This window comes from Microcebus murinus, chromosome 11, assembly GCF_040939455.1.
Source record: "Microcebus murinus isolate Inina chromosome 11, M.murinus_Inina_mat1.0, whole genome shotgun sequence".
Taxonomy (NCBI): Eukaryota; Metazoa; Chordata; class Mammalia; order Primates; family Cheirogaleidae; genus Microcebus; species Microcebus murinus.
In genome coordinates, this window is record NC_134114.1 from 51860990 (window position 1) to 51875526 (window position 14537).

The 14537-nt window shown below is 36.7% G+C and overlaps 1 protein-coding gene across 4 annotated transcripts in view; it reads left to right on the top strand.

The window, feature by feature from the left end:
- The window catches only part of TNPO1 (transportin 1), a 96724-nt gene that overhangs the window by 34994 nt on the left and 47193 nt on the right, over nt 1–14537 (top strand). For 3 of the 4 annotated variants that reach the window (XM_076008103.1, XM_076008105.1, XM_076008106.1), the window contains exons 2-4: nt 3202–3315; nt 6110–6185; nt 11092–11241. In XM_076008103.1, coding sequence (XP_075864218.1) covers nt 3202–3315; nt 6110–6185; nt 11092–11241 — 340 coding nt within the window. Of the gene's footprint in view, nt 1–1670; nt 3068–3201; nt 3316–6109; nt 6186–11091; nt 11242–14537 lie in introns of those variants that run through there. The other variant, XM_076008104.1, reaches the window with a different exon arrangement.

Genomic DNA, 14537 nt, shown 5'->3' on the forward strand with positions numbered 1-14537 from the left:
GTCACCTCAACAGTTAGAATGTGCATGGTAGCAGCTCCAACTTGTAGCTGAGGCTCAGACTTTTAGCTTCCTTATCCCCACTAGTATCATGGGAAATTAAATTGTCATTCATTAGCTTCACAAAAATTAAAAGATTGTGCTGGTGGAGACATAGGAAACATTGTTGGTGAGTGTGAATTGCATAACTTTCTGGAAAGTCATCTGGTAATAACTGATAGAAATTTTAAATACACATACTTTTTGGCCTAATAATCCCACTGGGTTGCCACTATCATGTAGAGACATTGGAATAAGTTGCAAGTTGTGTTGTTTCTAGTAGCAAAAAAGTAGAAGCCAGTCAGGAAATGGTTGAACAAATTATGCTCTATCCATCCTAAAGACCAATGTACAGCTATTAAAAGGCGAGATAAATCTCTATGTATTGGCCTAGGCTGTGCCCGGTGGCTGACGCCTGTAATCCTAGCACTCTGGTGGGAGGCTGAGGCTAGTGGATCGCTCAAGGTCAGGAGTTCGAAACCAGCCTGAGCAAGAGTGAGACCCCGTTTATACTATAAATAGAAACAAATTAATTGGCCAACTAATACATATAGAAAAAATTAGCTAGGCATGATGGTGCATGCCTGTAGTCCCACCTACTTGGGAGGCTGAGGCAGCAGGATTGCTTGAGCCCAGGAGTTTGAGGTTGCTGTGAGCTAGGCTGACGCCATGGCACTCACTCTAGCCTGGGCAACAAAGTGAGACTCTGTTTCAAAAAAAAAAACTATATGTATTGGCCTGGAATGATAGCTATGTTATATAATGCATAAAAAAGTTGTAGAGTTGGCCGGGCGCTGTGGCTCACGCCTGTAATCCTAGCTCTTGGGAGGCTGAGGCGGGCGGATTGCTCAAGGTCAGGAGTTCAAAACCAGCCTGAGCAAGAGCGAGACCCCGTCTCTACTATAAATAGAAAGAAATTAATTGGCCAACTGATATATATAGAAAAAATTAGCCGGGCATGGTGGCACATGCCTGTAGTCCCAGCTACTTGGGAGGCTGAGGCAGAAGGATCACTCAAGCCCAGGAGTTTGAGGTTGCTGTGAGCTAGGCTGACGCCACGGCACTCACTCTAGCCTGGACAACAAAGTGAGACTCTGTCTCAAAAAAAAAAAAAGTTGTAGAGTTAATACTAATATTAGTGTAGTATGGAGTGTGACCTAAAAGAGAAACCCCCATGTGTATTTGAGAATAGCGTGTAGAAGGATTCACGTCAAACTGACAAAATTGATTGTCTCAGGGAGGTATACTTGGAGGTGGGATTGAATTAACTTTCCTTGTAAAACCATGTTGTTTGGTTTATTATAGTATAGTTTTTGTAAAAGTTTTTTAAGTTAAAGGAAAGAAAGGCAAGGGAGAGATAGATGGTGATAAAAATTTTACTAGGGATTACTTTGGGGGAGGGTTGATGACTGGGAATGGGCACAAAAAGCAGCCTTGCTACTGGTTGATCTCTATGTTGAACTGGGTGTATTCACTTTGTAAAACTTCATCTAATTATATGCCTATAATTTGTATAATTTTTTGTCTATATTATATCAATTAAAAGTATAAAAATTGTAGAATAGCAATACAATGGAATGCAATTATATTTTCTTAAAATATTTCAATAAATATTTAATAATATATGAAGTCAGGCAAGAAATAATACAGTCCCATTATTGTAAAATATAATGTACCTATAAACATACAGAATGAAGGCTGGAATAAAAACAATACAACATCGACAGATATTATTTCCAGATGATGGTTGTTTTTGTTTTGGGTTTTTTTGTTGTTTGAAGTAAGAACAGTTTATTGGGTTGGGTCATTTTAGGAAGTCAATAAAATTTGGTGAGTCAAATCAGGAACTTTAAAATATTAAGCAGAAATTAAGAGTGAAGAAGAGGAGAGGAAAAGGCATTTTTTAAAAGAAAGGAAAACAAGCTAACTAGAGAAGTGTGGTAATATCAAGTAATTTTTTTCAACCTCTACTAGGAAAAGACTTTTACTAACTTCAGCTGTCAAACCATGGTATAGTAGTAGAGTCATATTAAAAATACGCTCCTTTATCAAACCTAGTTTGGCTTTTTTACAAGTAAGTCATGCTTGATACCTAAGTTTTGTTGTTTTTAAGTATTTAGTTTTAATGAAATTGTCATTGATATAATAGTTTCAGTTGACCCTAGCAGATGCAACTTAGTAGTAGCTTAAGAAACCTATAATTCTCCTCCCAGTCTTCACTGATTAACGCTGGAAGTTTGCTTTTTTCCACCCTTAGTTGCCACATGGGGACAAACAATACCTCACGAAGTTGTAATGAGAATCAAACGAGAAAATGTAGTATGTGAAAATTTTATAGAATTAAACTCTACCCAATTGAAAAATTACATTATTTTTATTTCATTCGGCCTAAAGTCCTTAGTTGTGGACTGTAGTTATTTCATGATGAAATTTATTTCGCTTAATAGGAATTCAAAAGTTGAAGTTTAAGAAAGAATGGAATTTTTTTAAGTCTAGTTCTGCAAATGTTGCATTTAATGGTTCTCGAGGTGTGGGTTGTGATTGCAATGCGTCATTAGTTTAGACTAAATACTAATATTTAGTGCTTATATATCAAATTGAACTACAAACATTTTTGTTGCTTCTAATTGTTGAACTGACGGGAATTATCAGGCTTTTTTCCCTATTTCAATTATTTTTCCTTAATTCACCATGTTTACCTAAAATAACTAATTCACCCAAATCAGATCACTTCAGGTGTTTCGCAGGGGTTTTGATAAGGCTTGGCTTTTGATTAGCTCCTTAAATTAGTAGTTATCTTCTAGTCGGAGTAAGCATTGGGTTGGGATGGAGAAAACTGCGTGGCACTAGGACCCAGGGGGCTCCCGTGAGCGGATCTTGGGGCCAGATTGCAAATTCGCGGTGACTCAGTCTGGTCGGCTCCTTGCGCTCGGCGGCCGCGGCGGCAGCAGTAGACGTTGGCGGCCGAGCTGCTAGGAGCAGTTCCGCTGGCTTTCACTGTCCGATACTTCCTTCGGGCCACCCCAGGCAGGTCCGAGGCGTCTGGGGAGCGATGGGGTCGTTGTGGCGGGGAGACGGGGTTTGCTCGGCGCGGGAAGCCCTCGGGCCTGTGCACAGGGGAGTAACATTTGCTCCGTCTCTTCCTGTGTCTGGCTTTATTTGCAGCAAACCAAGATGGAGTATGAGTGGAAACCTGACGAGCAAGGACTTCAGCAAATCCTGCAGCTGTTGAAGGAGTCCCAGTCCCCAGACACCACCATCCAGAGAACCGTGCAACAAGTATCCTTTGCGAGGCCTGGCCGCCGCCCGCGCAGCTGGCTCGGCGCTGCGGGCCGCTCCCGGCGGCCGGGGGCTCCCGCCGCCCCTCCCCCTCCTGAGCCCTCCCTCCTTCACTGTCGGTCGCCCGCGGGGAGGCCCGCCGCCGCAGCCCTGCCCGGCGCCTCGCGCACGCGGCCCTGGTGCCTGGGCCGGGGGCAGCGCCGCGTGGGGCTCACGCCGCCGAGACCGTCGGCTTCCGGCCCGCGGGAGGCAGGGGCCCGGGCCGCCGCCCGAGATCGCGACATGTGCGCGGGCCCGGCGGCCACGTCCCCGCCCGCCGCTGACCTGCTGAGGCGGTGGGGAGAGGCGCGGGCGGGAGCGGCCCGGGCCCACACAATGCGCCCCGCGGGGTGGGGGCGGCGGGCCGAGTGGAGGCGCTGCGAGAGCGCCCGGGCTTGCTGGCCGACTGGCCAGAAATGGGTGGAGCTGGCGCGGGGTTTGAACTGCCGCCGTGTGGGTCTTGAGGTTTTTTCCAGGCCCTTGCCCAAGAAGGGCTGGAGACCTACAGGTGGGGGGAAGGGGTCTCTGTTTGTGCCTCATCCCGGGATTGCTCTTGTTAACACCTGTTGCAAGTCCTCTGGCTTCCAAGTGGGATTTTCTTTTTAAACCTTCGGCTCAAGGCTAATTGCGCAATTAGCTAAGTCTTTACCTGGTGTGCCGATGTAGTTGTCCTTTTGCTACGGTTTTAGAGACAGGGTTAAGAAGCAAAACCTTTTCTATGTATGCTTTTTGTAGTCCCCTAAACCGTAGACAAATGGAGAGCTCTTATTGGATCCAGTAAACAAGTTCACTTACCAGATCATAAGTAATCTTTTCTACCCCTGTTCTTTTAAGCCTAAAGCAGTTAAAAATATTTTTGCAGAAAAGTCTCTTGATTTTTATTGTCAATAAGCTGCAAAATTACTTAATATGGAATTTGGTACGTAAGCTCTTTTCGTCTTTGACCTATTTAAAATACTATAAAGATGAAGTTATTCGCCCAGAGGGTTTCAAAGAAGTACTGCATTTGCTGTAACCTAAAATCCTCAATATATGACAGAATAAATATTCAGTTGTTTTGTTAATATACTGCCTGTTTTAAAAATGAGGGGCTAACAGTTTGGATCTACTAGTACTGAGGAAGGAACAGTAGTTCTTGGAGTGTACCGGGGTTTGTATCTGAAACCCTGTTATGGCTCAGTTTTAATTGTGTTGTCATAGTTCCAGAAATGATAGAAAATTGATATTTAATTAATTGCAGGTATTATATGATACAATTACCTGTTTCATGAATTAGCCAAGCCCAGACTTGCATTGTAATTCTTAAGTAGCACTATATATCATACTTTCTTGTTTTAGTGTATATTTATTAAGTACCTTTTATATGTCCAGTACTGTGCTTGGGCTAGTAGTCAATTTTCAGTTTATGTGCCTGGAGCATAGTGTGTCCTCTGAGTAAGAGCAAATTTTTCTTTTACTGTTAGAGGAAAACAGTATTTTAACTAAAAATATGCACTGCTTTATATTTTCAGAGCACCTAATGATGACTTTGTGCCTCCTAAAGAGAGAATGTAATTATTGTTTTGACTTCTGAATAAATCCGTTATAATAGTATAAGTAGATATAAATCCGTAGATATGAATAGTAAATATAAATCTGTAGATATAATATAAATAGTAGATATAATAGTAGATATAAATAGTAGATATAAATCTGTTATAATAGTATAAAGAGATATAGCTCAAGTTTTAAGAAAGTAAACCTTATCAGGAAATATTTATGAGAAATGTATTGGCATATCAGCATGTTGTTAATCTTGACCTTTCACTAAAGCAAGAATCACCATCTGGGTTTTTCTTGGTTACAGAAAGTAGTTGCACCGTGGAATTTTACTAGAGAGTATATTTTGCTAGTTAATGTACTGACCCCTCAACGTTGAGGGTATTCAAGTATGTGATAAATAGCTAATAAGTGTACCTACACTTTTTTGAGTCTTGGATTTAATCAGAAATTTAAATCTGTTGTATAAAAACATCTTAATCATTTTGTGTAGTAAAACACAGTTGGGAGGTGTGTTAGGGACTGAGAGGGCTTGAAGGATGAGAGATTTAATACAGCATTATGTTGCTTTTGACTGCTAACACCAACGAAATACCTACAAATTTGTGTTACTGGAAATGTCAGATTCTGAAGAAAAAAGCAATTATTGTGTATTAATCTCATAATGCTGACTTTATATAACATTTGATATATAGGCTTGTACATAAGTGGCATTTTATCTTAATTTTTTGAATTCCAAAGAACAGATGAGTCTGACAAAAGTACTTTTTTTTTTTTTAAACTTTAAAAAGCCATTTTATAAAGTTAATTTCCCTAAGTGATTGTCATCTCTTAAAGACTGGTTTTCATTTGTTTGGAATACTTTCATTTTTGTAACTAGTTTATACTTGGATACCTTTCTGGTTACGATGTTTTAAAGTTCTAATAAATCTAAGAATTCTGTTTTGGAAAATTTTTGCTGTATTGAGCTTACTGAAGCTAGATGTTGCATTGAATAAAATTGATAAATTTCAGCTGTAAAGCACCTAAGAGCTTTAACAAGCACTAGTGCATGAGTAGTATGTTAATAGATTTAATAAGAAATCCTTATTCTTCATTTAAAAAAAAAATGTAAGACTAGAAATACCACAAAGGGATTCTTGATTTTTATATAAAAAATGCTTAGTTTTTTCCTTAGATTACACAGAGACATTTCCTTAACTACTGTTTGTTGTAGAAACTGGAACAACTCAATCAATATCCAGATTTTAACAACTACTTGATTTTTGTCCTTACAAAACTAAAATCCGAAGGTAAGTAGAGTTTGTGTTTAACTTTTAAAAAGTATCTTTAAGACCTATTAAAATATACTGAGAGTTAATCATTTCAAAGGATTGCATTTTATAGTAAACATACTTTATCGATGTGGGATGAGCAGAATTATTAATACTCAAAGCATTTACATGCTTAATAAGTATTCAGTTAATTGGGTGTTTATATAACAGATTCCCTCATCCTTTACAAATGAAAATGTGTGGAAAGTCTACTTTGTTTTGCTTCAGTGCTTTTACATGAATGTTGATTTATTTCTTTTAATATACAGCCTGAGCAAGAGCAAGACCTTGTCTCTACAAAAAATTAAAGAATTAGCCAGGTGTAGTGGCACGAGCCTATAGTCCCAGCTACTCAGGAGGCTGAGGCAGGAAGATTGCTTGAGCCTAGGAGTTTGTGGTTGCAGTGAGCTATGACGCCACTGCACTCTATATATACAAAGGTGACAGATTGAAACTATCTCAAAAAAAATTTAACTGAATATATATGTGATCATTGTAGAAAAAAATGGAAAGGTCATATAACTGAAATGAAAAATCACTTAGCCCATCATCCAGAGATTATTATGTTGATCTCTTTAATTATATCCTTCTGTACTCCTTTTATATGGCTATGTATAATGTATACTATTTTTAAATTATTTAGCAAAAAATGGTATTTTACTCAAAGGTAAACTTTCGTAACTTTTCAAAAATTTCTAACAGTGTACATAAAACTTTTTCATTAAGTCTTCTAAGCAATTTTAAAATTAAATCACTTCTATGACAGTTTGAAACCTGAATAGTGTGATTTTTTAAATGACATGGTCATTTGAATGTTCTAATAACATGTAAAGTCTCACCAGATTTTATTTCACAAGTATTTATTGCACACCACCTGTTTGCCAGGCAGTTTGCAGGCTCAGGGGAGATAAAAATGAGCAAAACAAAAATCTGTGCCCTCAAGGAGCTTACATTGTAGTGAGAGGTGTTCTTTATAGCATTATTTGAGTATTCCCTTCCTGAAACATTGCAGACACGTAGAAGACAAATATTTATTGAATAACTGACTGGCCTCTAAGTAAAAGCACCATACCCTATTCAGTGATTAGTATTTTAGATGCCATAGTGCAGTTAATAAAAACACTGCACTTGGAATTGGGAAATAACAGGTTTTAGACTCTGAGTTGGAGTCATTTAAACTCTCTTCTTTCAGCTATGCCATCGGTAAGGTTTCCTTCAGCTCCAGACTCTAGCAGGTTAATGGTCTTAATGTATAGTAAAATCTCACTAATCTTGTGTTCAGATTTTGATAATTCATACAGATAGTGATTTCTTTCGCATTGTTTTCAAATGATTTTGTAGTTAATGGGGTTAATTTATGATTAGGGGACATAATAGAAATTTTAAAACTCCAAATCTAGATTTTTAAGAAACTAGGAATTCTTTCAGCCTGTCTTTAAATTCAGCAATTAGTATTCCTAGTTTGAAAAGTATATTTATGATATATTGTTTCTTTTTTTTTTTTAATAAAGATCTTAAAAGCATAATATATTGTTTCTTAATACTGAAATTTTTCTTACAGTTTGTGATCAGGCTGCTATTTTCTTTTTAAAGAACTAATATATTTACTAAATGAATTTTTCTAGTCTGTAATTATTTAAGTTGAAAATTTTATTTTTACTGAGCAGTCTACTCTCTGTTTTCACCCCTACATTCCAAATATTAAGGTTGCTAATAAATCATACTCATTATTAAATCTTTGTTGGGATATAAGGGTACTTCAAAAGTTCTTTTTTAAAAAACTTAAATAGCAGCAGTAGAATTTGGAAGCCCCTACCTCCACAAAAACCGATTGCAAAACCATTAAATATTGGGAAAGATTTTATTCAGGTTTTTTTGACCCTAAAATGTATTTCTTCTGTTCATTGGGTGCAGTTTCTCAAAAGACAGGAGTTTTACATTTGTGTAACAGTTCATATTTCTTCTTGTGTTTACTCATTTCCCCCTCCCCAGGAAGATGGGAACATAGTTGGCCATATGCCATATCTAGTTTCTCTGTTTAAAAAAAAAAAAAAACTCTGCATCATGACATCTTAGAGAAGGACCATAAGTAACATCGTTAATTGAAGATGTTTATTTAGAAAGATTTTTTTAAGAGACAGGGACTTGGTCTGTAACTCCGGCTGGAGTGTGGTAACATGATCATAGCTCACTGCAACCTCGAACTCCTTGGGCTCCAGCAATCTCCCACCTCGGCCTCCCACGTTACCTGAGACTACAGGCACAAGCCACCACATCCAGCTAATTTTATTTTTTGTAGAGACGGGGTCTTGCTGTGTTGTCCAGGCTGGTCTTAACTCCTAGCCTCAAGCTATCCTCCTGCCTCAACTTCCCAAAGCACTGGGATTATTTAAGTTTTGGATCCAGAAGGGACGTCAGAGATCAGCTGCTCTAAAATTCCCTCATTTTGCAGATGAGCAAATCGAGGGCCTAATGAAGGAAAATCTTAATTTTTTTTTTTTTAAAAAGAAAAGTGGTCATTGACTTTTAAAAAAATGGATTTTAAGAGGATATATACTTTGAAACTATTTGGCCAGACACGGTGGTTCACGCCTGTAATCCTAGCACTCTGGGAGGCCGAGGCTGGAGGATCTCTCAAAGTCAGGGGTTCGAGACCAGCCTGAGCAAGAGGGAGACCCCGTTTCTACTAAAAATAGAAAAATTAATTAGACAATTAAAAATATATAGAGAGAAAATTAGCCAGGCATGGTGCTGCATGCCTATGTTCTCAGCTACACGGGAGGCTGAGGCAGAAGGATTGCTTGAGCCCAACAGTTTGGGGTTGCTGTGAGCTAGGCTGACACCATGGAACTCTAGGCAGGCAATAGAATAACAGAGTGAGACTAAAAAAAAAACGATTTCACCTCATGTTATGGTTTATTAAAACTTATGATTTTTGTAAAATTATTAAATTTTACAAATTATTAAATTATGTTAAATTATTAAAACTCATAATTTTTGTAAAAACAACATACTATGTTAGAAATAATGCAATTTAAAATGAGTACATGGCTGAATTATTAGCTAACTTAAGCTTGAGGAAGTTAAATATTCGACTTAATTTATTTCATGGCAGTTTTAAACTTTTAAGAGGATTTATTTATTTATTTAGCGTATTAGGGAGTACAAGTGTTAAGGTTACATACATTGCCCATGTCCCCCTCCCAAGGATTTAGAAGTAGGCTTTGTTTTAAGTTACTTGTTGGAATGGATTATAATTGAAAATGGAAAAACATTTTTAAATAGTAACATAAAAGAGTCTTATTGCTATGATGACCTGAATGGGGTGTATGTGCAGAGAAACTTTGTGGTTTTTTTGCCTCTACATGTGCTTTTTACCCTTGAAGGTTTCAATGCCATTCCATTCAGACTTTGGGAACATAGTATTAAGTAGAACAAACTCCAGGTATTTTATTTTTAATAAGGTAGGTAAAACCGTAGTGTTTCAGTAGCATATTCTGTTTGGCACTGCAGGTCTTCTTGTCTTAAAGCCCTTTGAGAGGAGTAGTTTGAAGTGTATGCTCTGAAGCCAGACTCCCAAGGTTTTGGCTTCCCCACTTGGTAGCCTTGTGGGACTTTGGCAAAGGCCTCAGTTTCTTCACCTGTGAGGTTAATAATATCTGTATCGTGAGGTTGTAAGGATTAAATGCAGTGCTACTTGGAAAGCACTTATCAGTGTTTTAATTCATAATAAGCATTCAGAAAATGTTCAACTATTGCTGATATTGTTGGTGGTGATGCCAATTGGTTAAACATCAGTGATAGTATTTCTTTTTGAAAATTTAGCACCATCTATGGATTAAACTTTAAGATTCTATTTTTAAATGTTTTTGCAGATTTTATGCTTTACTTTTTTTTTTTTCTTTCCTAGGGAGACAGTGTCTTTGCTCTGTCACCCAGGCTTGGAAGTACAGTGGTGTAATCATAGCTCACTGCAGGCTCAAACTCCTGACTTCAAATGATCCTCCTGCCTCAGCCTCCCAGAGTGCTGGGATGACAGGTGTAAACCATCATGCCAGGACTGATGCCTTACTATTTTTAAGCTCTAGGGCAAATGAAAAATAAGTTAATGACAATTATATTTATGTGAAAATGATCCCATATATTTTTTCCACTTACGTTTTTATTAGGATATTTTTAGTAACTAATACTTTCAGACCTATAAGGATGTTTATTACATAACGTTAAAGCTTGCATACAGTGGCCATCTGTAAACTAATTCTTAAATCAGTGCTTCTCAACCAGGGGACGTTTTGCCCCCTCCCCCCCAGGAGACATTTTTGGTTGTCATAACTTAGAGGGGTTCTGTGGGCATGTACAACTAATAATGCTGGTAAACATCTTACAACACACGAGATAGCAACTCACAACAAAGAATTGTCAATATGTCAAACTGTTGTCAAAATGTCAGTAGTGCCAAAGTTGATTGGAAATCGAATCTTTGCAGTAAAAAAAAAAAGAAAAAAATTTAAATAAAGTATATAATTTTTATTAAAAAAAAAAAAAGAAAACAAAGTTGAGAAACCCTGAAATCAGGAGTTAATCCTTTGGTATTTGGTTATGGTTTTTTTAACTGGTTATAGTAAAATAAATTTGAATGTGACAATCAACTTTTTTTTCTTTTTTTGTTTGAAATGGAGTCTTGCTATTGCCCGGGTTGGTCTCGAACTCCTGGGCTCAAGTGATCTGGAGTAGGCCTCCCAGAGTGCTAGGATTACAGACATGAGCCACCACACCCTGCCTCCACAATCAATTTTTGAATATAAATACTTTAAAGTTATTGTTCTGGGCACATTTTGAAATGAAATCTTTAAAATTCAGTGCTGCTACTGCTGTTTTATTACAGATGAACCTACAAGATCATTGAGTGGTCTCATCTTGAAGAATAACGTGAAAGCACATTTTCAGAACTTCCCAAATGGTGTAACAGACTTTATTAAAAGTGAATGTTTAAATAATATTGGTGACTCCTCTCCTCTGATTAGAGCCACGGTTGGTAAGTTATATTGCAACAATTTTGTTTGTTCTGTTTCTAACTGTATCATCTTTAGAGATGACAGAACATTTCCATAGAATTTTTGTTAGCCATTTAACGTTAAATTGTGATGAGGGAAATTATTATTGCATTTAAATGCTTTTGACATGATGTTAATTACTCTTACTCAGTTAAATGTTAAAACTCTTACTCAGTGAGACCAGTGATGAGGATTACTGGTCTCAGTGGATAAGAGAGCTTTATCACACTTGGCTTAATCAAAGTTGGTTACAATGGGACATTAGCAAGTGATAATAATTTAGGACCATTATGTTTTCTTTGAGTATGCAGATTGGAGTTTCTCATAGTCTGTCTACCTTACAAAATATATGGGGCACAATTTCTCTTTTCATTTTTACATGTAATGAAAAGTTTTCTGATTTTTGAAAACAATGTAAGTGTAGGATTCTAAATTTTTATTTTCCCACTTGTTTTTTATTATAATATTTGCCTTGTCCATACCTAATTCAGTAGCAAGTTTTTTAGTCTTCAGAATGTTCAACTTGTTTAGGGAAAGAACTTTCTGTCAGCTTATGTAATACTAGATTAAAATACTTAATTACAGTAACTGCTATAAATTGACTTGAGAGCACACACAACTGGCTATTGGTAAGCACACACATCAACCAGTGGAAGAAGAAATAGGCAGGTATACTCTCTTGAGTAACCTACTAATGGGCAGCCGTTCAGTATGTCATGGACTTCAGCGGTTAAATTTTACAAAGACTTGGAAAGCATCTCTGAATTTACCAGGTTGGTTAAATGGAAGCCAGTTAAAGGAGTGAAACACTTTCATCAAGAATTCCTTAGTTTTGCACATTTTGTCTTGTAGGTTTGAAAAGTATCCAAGTCATCTCTTACTCTGTGACTTTCCTGCAGACATTCTGTATTAAACAGTGCCATTATTGACACTGATTTTAAATTTGGGTAGAGGACATTTGTAGTTTGCAAAAGGACTCCCTAGGATTATTCTGATGTACCCATATGTATCCCTTAAGTCTTTACCTACTCATGACACTGGTGAAAAGAATGGTGAGTGTATACCAGCCTTTTCTATTTAAAATCAAGGAGAGAATTCCCCATAGATAAAGTGGAATGGGATTTGGAAAGAAGTTTGTTTCATCTTGAGAGATGGCAACTCAGCTGAGAAGAAAGGAGAGGACAAGATGTAGAAATTAGATATGAGATTGCTTTCTACCTAAGATTACTTTATACCTAAACTGTATTTCATTATAAACCTGTCTTTAAGTGCCATTTGCTCCAAACTTCTGTACTTTATGTCTTTAAATTGGCAAGGTAGAAGTGACAGTGCTGGGGAGAGAAGAATTAGTGTTATCTCCCAGTGAATGCTAGATTTCTTTTACCATCTATAAAGGTTTTTGAACATGTTCAGAAGCCAGGTTTATCTTGGGAACTATTTAAGCAGTTAAGTATCTTCTGACTTCTTATTTTAAAACACATATGAGTGAAATTGATATACATAGGCATAATTTTTATTTCTTGGTGTCTATTAATAGAATATGATAGAGCTTTGGTTTTATTTCTAATTTATATTAAGTAGAGTATTTAAGTATTCTAATTGTGAGAGGCCACTGCAGTTTTCAGTTTAGAAACTGATCAAGTAGTTTTTATTTAGTTGTTTTACTCTGCTTCACAAAAATAAGTGAAAGGGCTTTGTACATAAAGGCAATATTATTTCCAAATGTCATGATACTGACTGGGATTTGATCAAAGATAATTAGGAATGTGAAGGTGGATGTGGGTAGAAATATAGGTGAAATAAGATTATGCATTGATAACTGTTGTTGAACCTAATTAGTTGGATACATTTAGTTCATTTTGTTTCTCTTTCACATATGTGTGAAATTTTCCATTTTAAAAAGCCTGTAATATTAACTAGATGTCAGCTTGAAATAAGCAGCATGGCCAGTTAAATTATCTGCCTGCCTTATATTGTTAGTTAAAAATAAAAGACTACTTTTGTCCCTCCTCCTTTCCCTCCTTAAACATTTAAGATTTTAATAGGTGTTGGCAAGCACACTGGTTTTATTCCCTTAATTGTTGTAAATACAGAGAAATATCTGTCACCTTTCACTTTTGTGCCTATGCTGGATATTAAATGATTTTTCAGGAGTAGATGAAATTATGGGGCCAGATAAGTTTGGAGTTTGTCCCTCTGTCAACATTCTTTAATGCTCTCCTAGTGGAAATAATGAATGTTAGCCATCTGTTAGTACCAAGTTATAGATTGTATTTAATTTGTAATAACAATTACATGTTTGCAGTCTTATTTAAGACATGCTTGGTCTTAAATAGGCAGATCCAAACCTAATCTTCAGGAAAGAATAACTGGCAAAAGGGCCAGGTGTTGCTGCCTTTAGATCTTGCTAAACTATTTTATTGTAAAGGTTAATGTTTTAAAATGCTATCAATACATTGGCCATTGTGTATAATTTTTTTGTTTTGGTTTAATGGAGAGTAAAATATTTGCCAACAGCTTTTACTCCACATATTTTTTAGTTCTTTACCATTGGGAGCAGCCTTTTCAAAACTAAAGGTAGAAAATTCAAATGAAAATTTATACACAGTAGTAGAATTTACTATTCAGTGATACTCATCGAATGTTTACTAGGTGCTAGGCATTTTATATATATCCTGCTCAATTTTCAAAATAACATTTCAGAGTTTTTATACTCTAAGGTACTAAAAGATTGGTAATCACCAACCGTATTACATTTTATTATTAGTGATGTATTTACTAAGGCAGAAAAAAATGTTAACACAAAACTTACGTGTTATCATTGTGTTTGTATTAACACAAAACTTTTGTGTTACATTTTTGTGTATATGCATAATCGACTGTCACAACTCAACTGCACAACACAGTTGAAATCCAGTCAGTCAAAACAAGATGATCAGTCAGCATGTGCCACCTTCCTCCAAGATCACCTTTCCAGCTAGTCAGCATTGATCCAGTAAGTGGGAACTATTGTAGGAGTGTGCAGCCGGTCTACGTGAGGGAGTGTTGTAAACAGACTGAACATATAGGAATGTTATCAAGTGATGCTCATCTTAAATTTTTTCTACTACCGTCCTTGGCTGTGATTCCAGATTAAGTCAGGGAGCTGTTCTTAGCTTCTTAATGTATCTTTTATATGAACCTAACAGATTTATAAATTCATCACATGGTTATAGGCTAACATTTTGATATAGTTTTCATTCTGCTGTTTTGTATGTATAGAATTGTAGTTAATTTT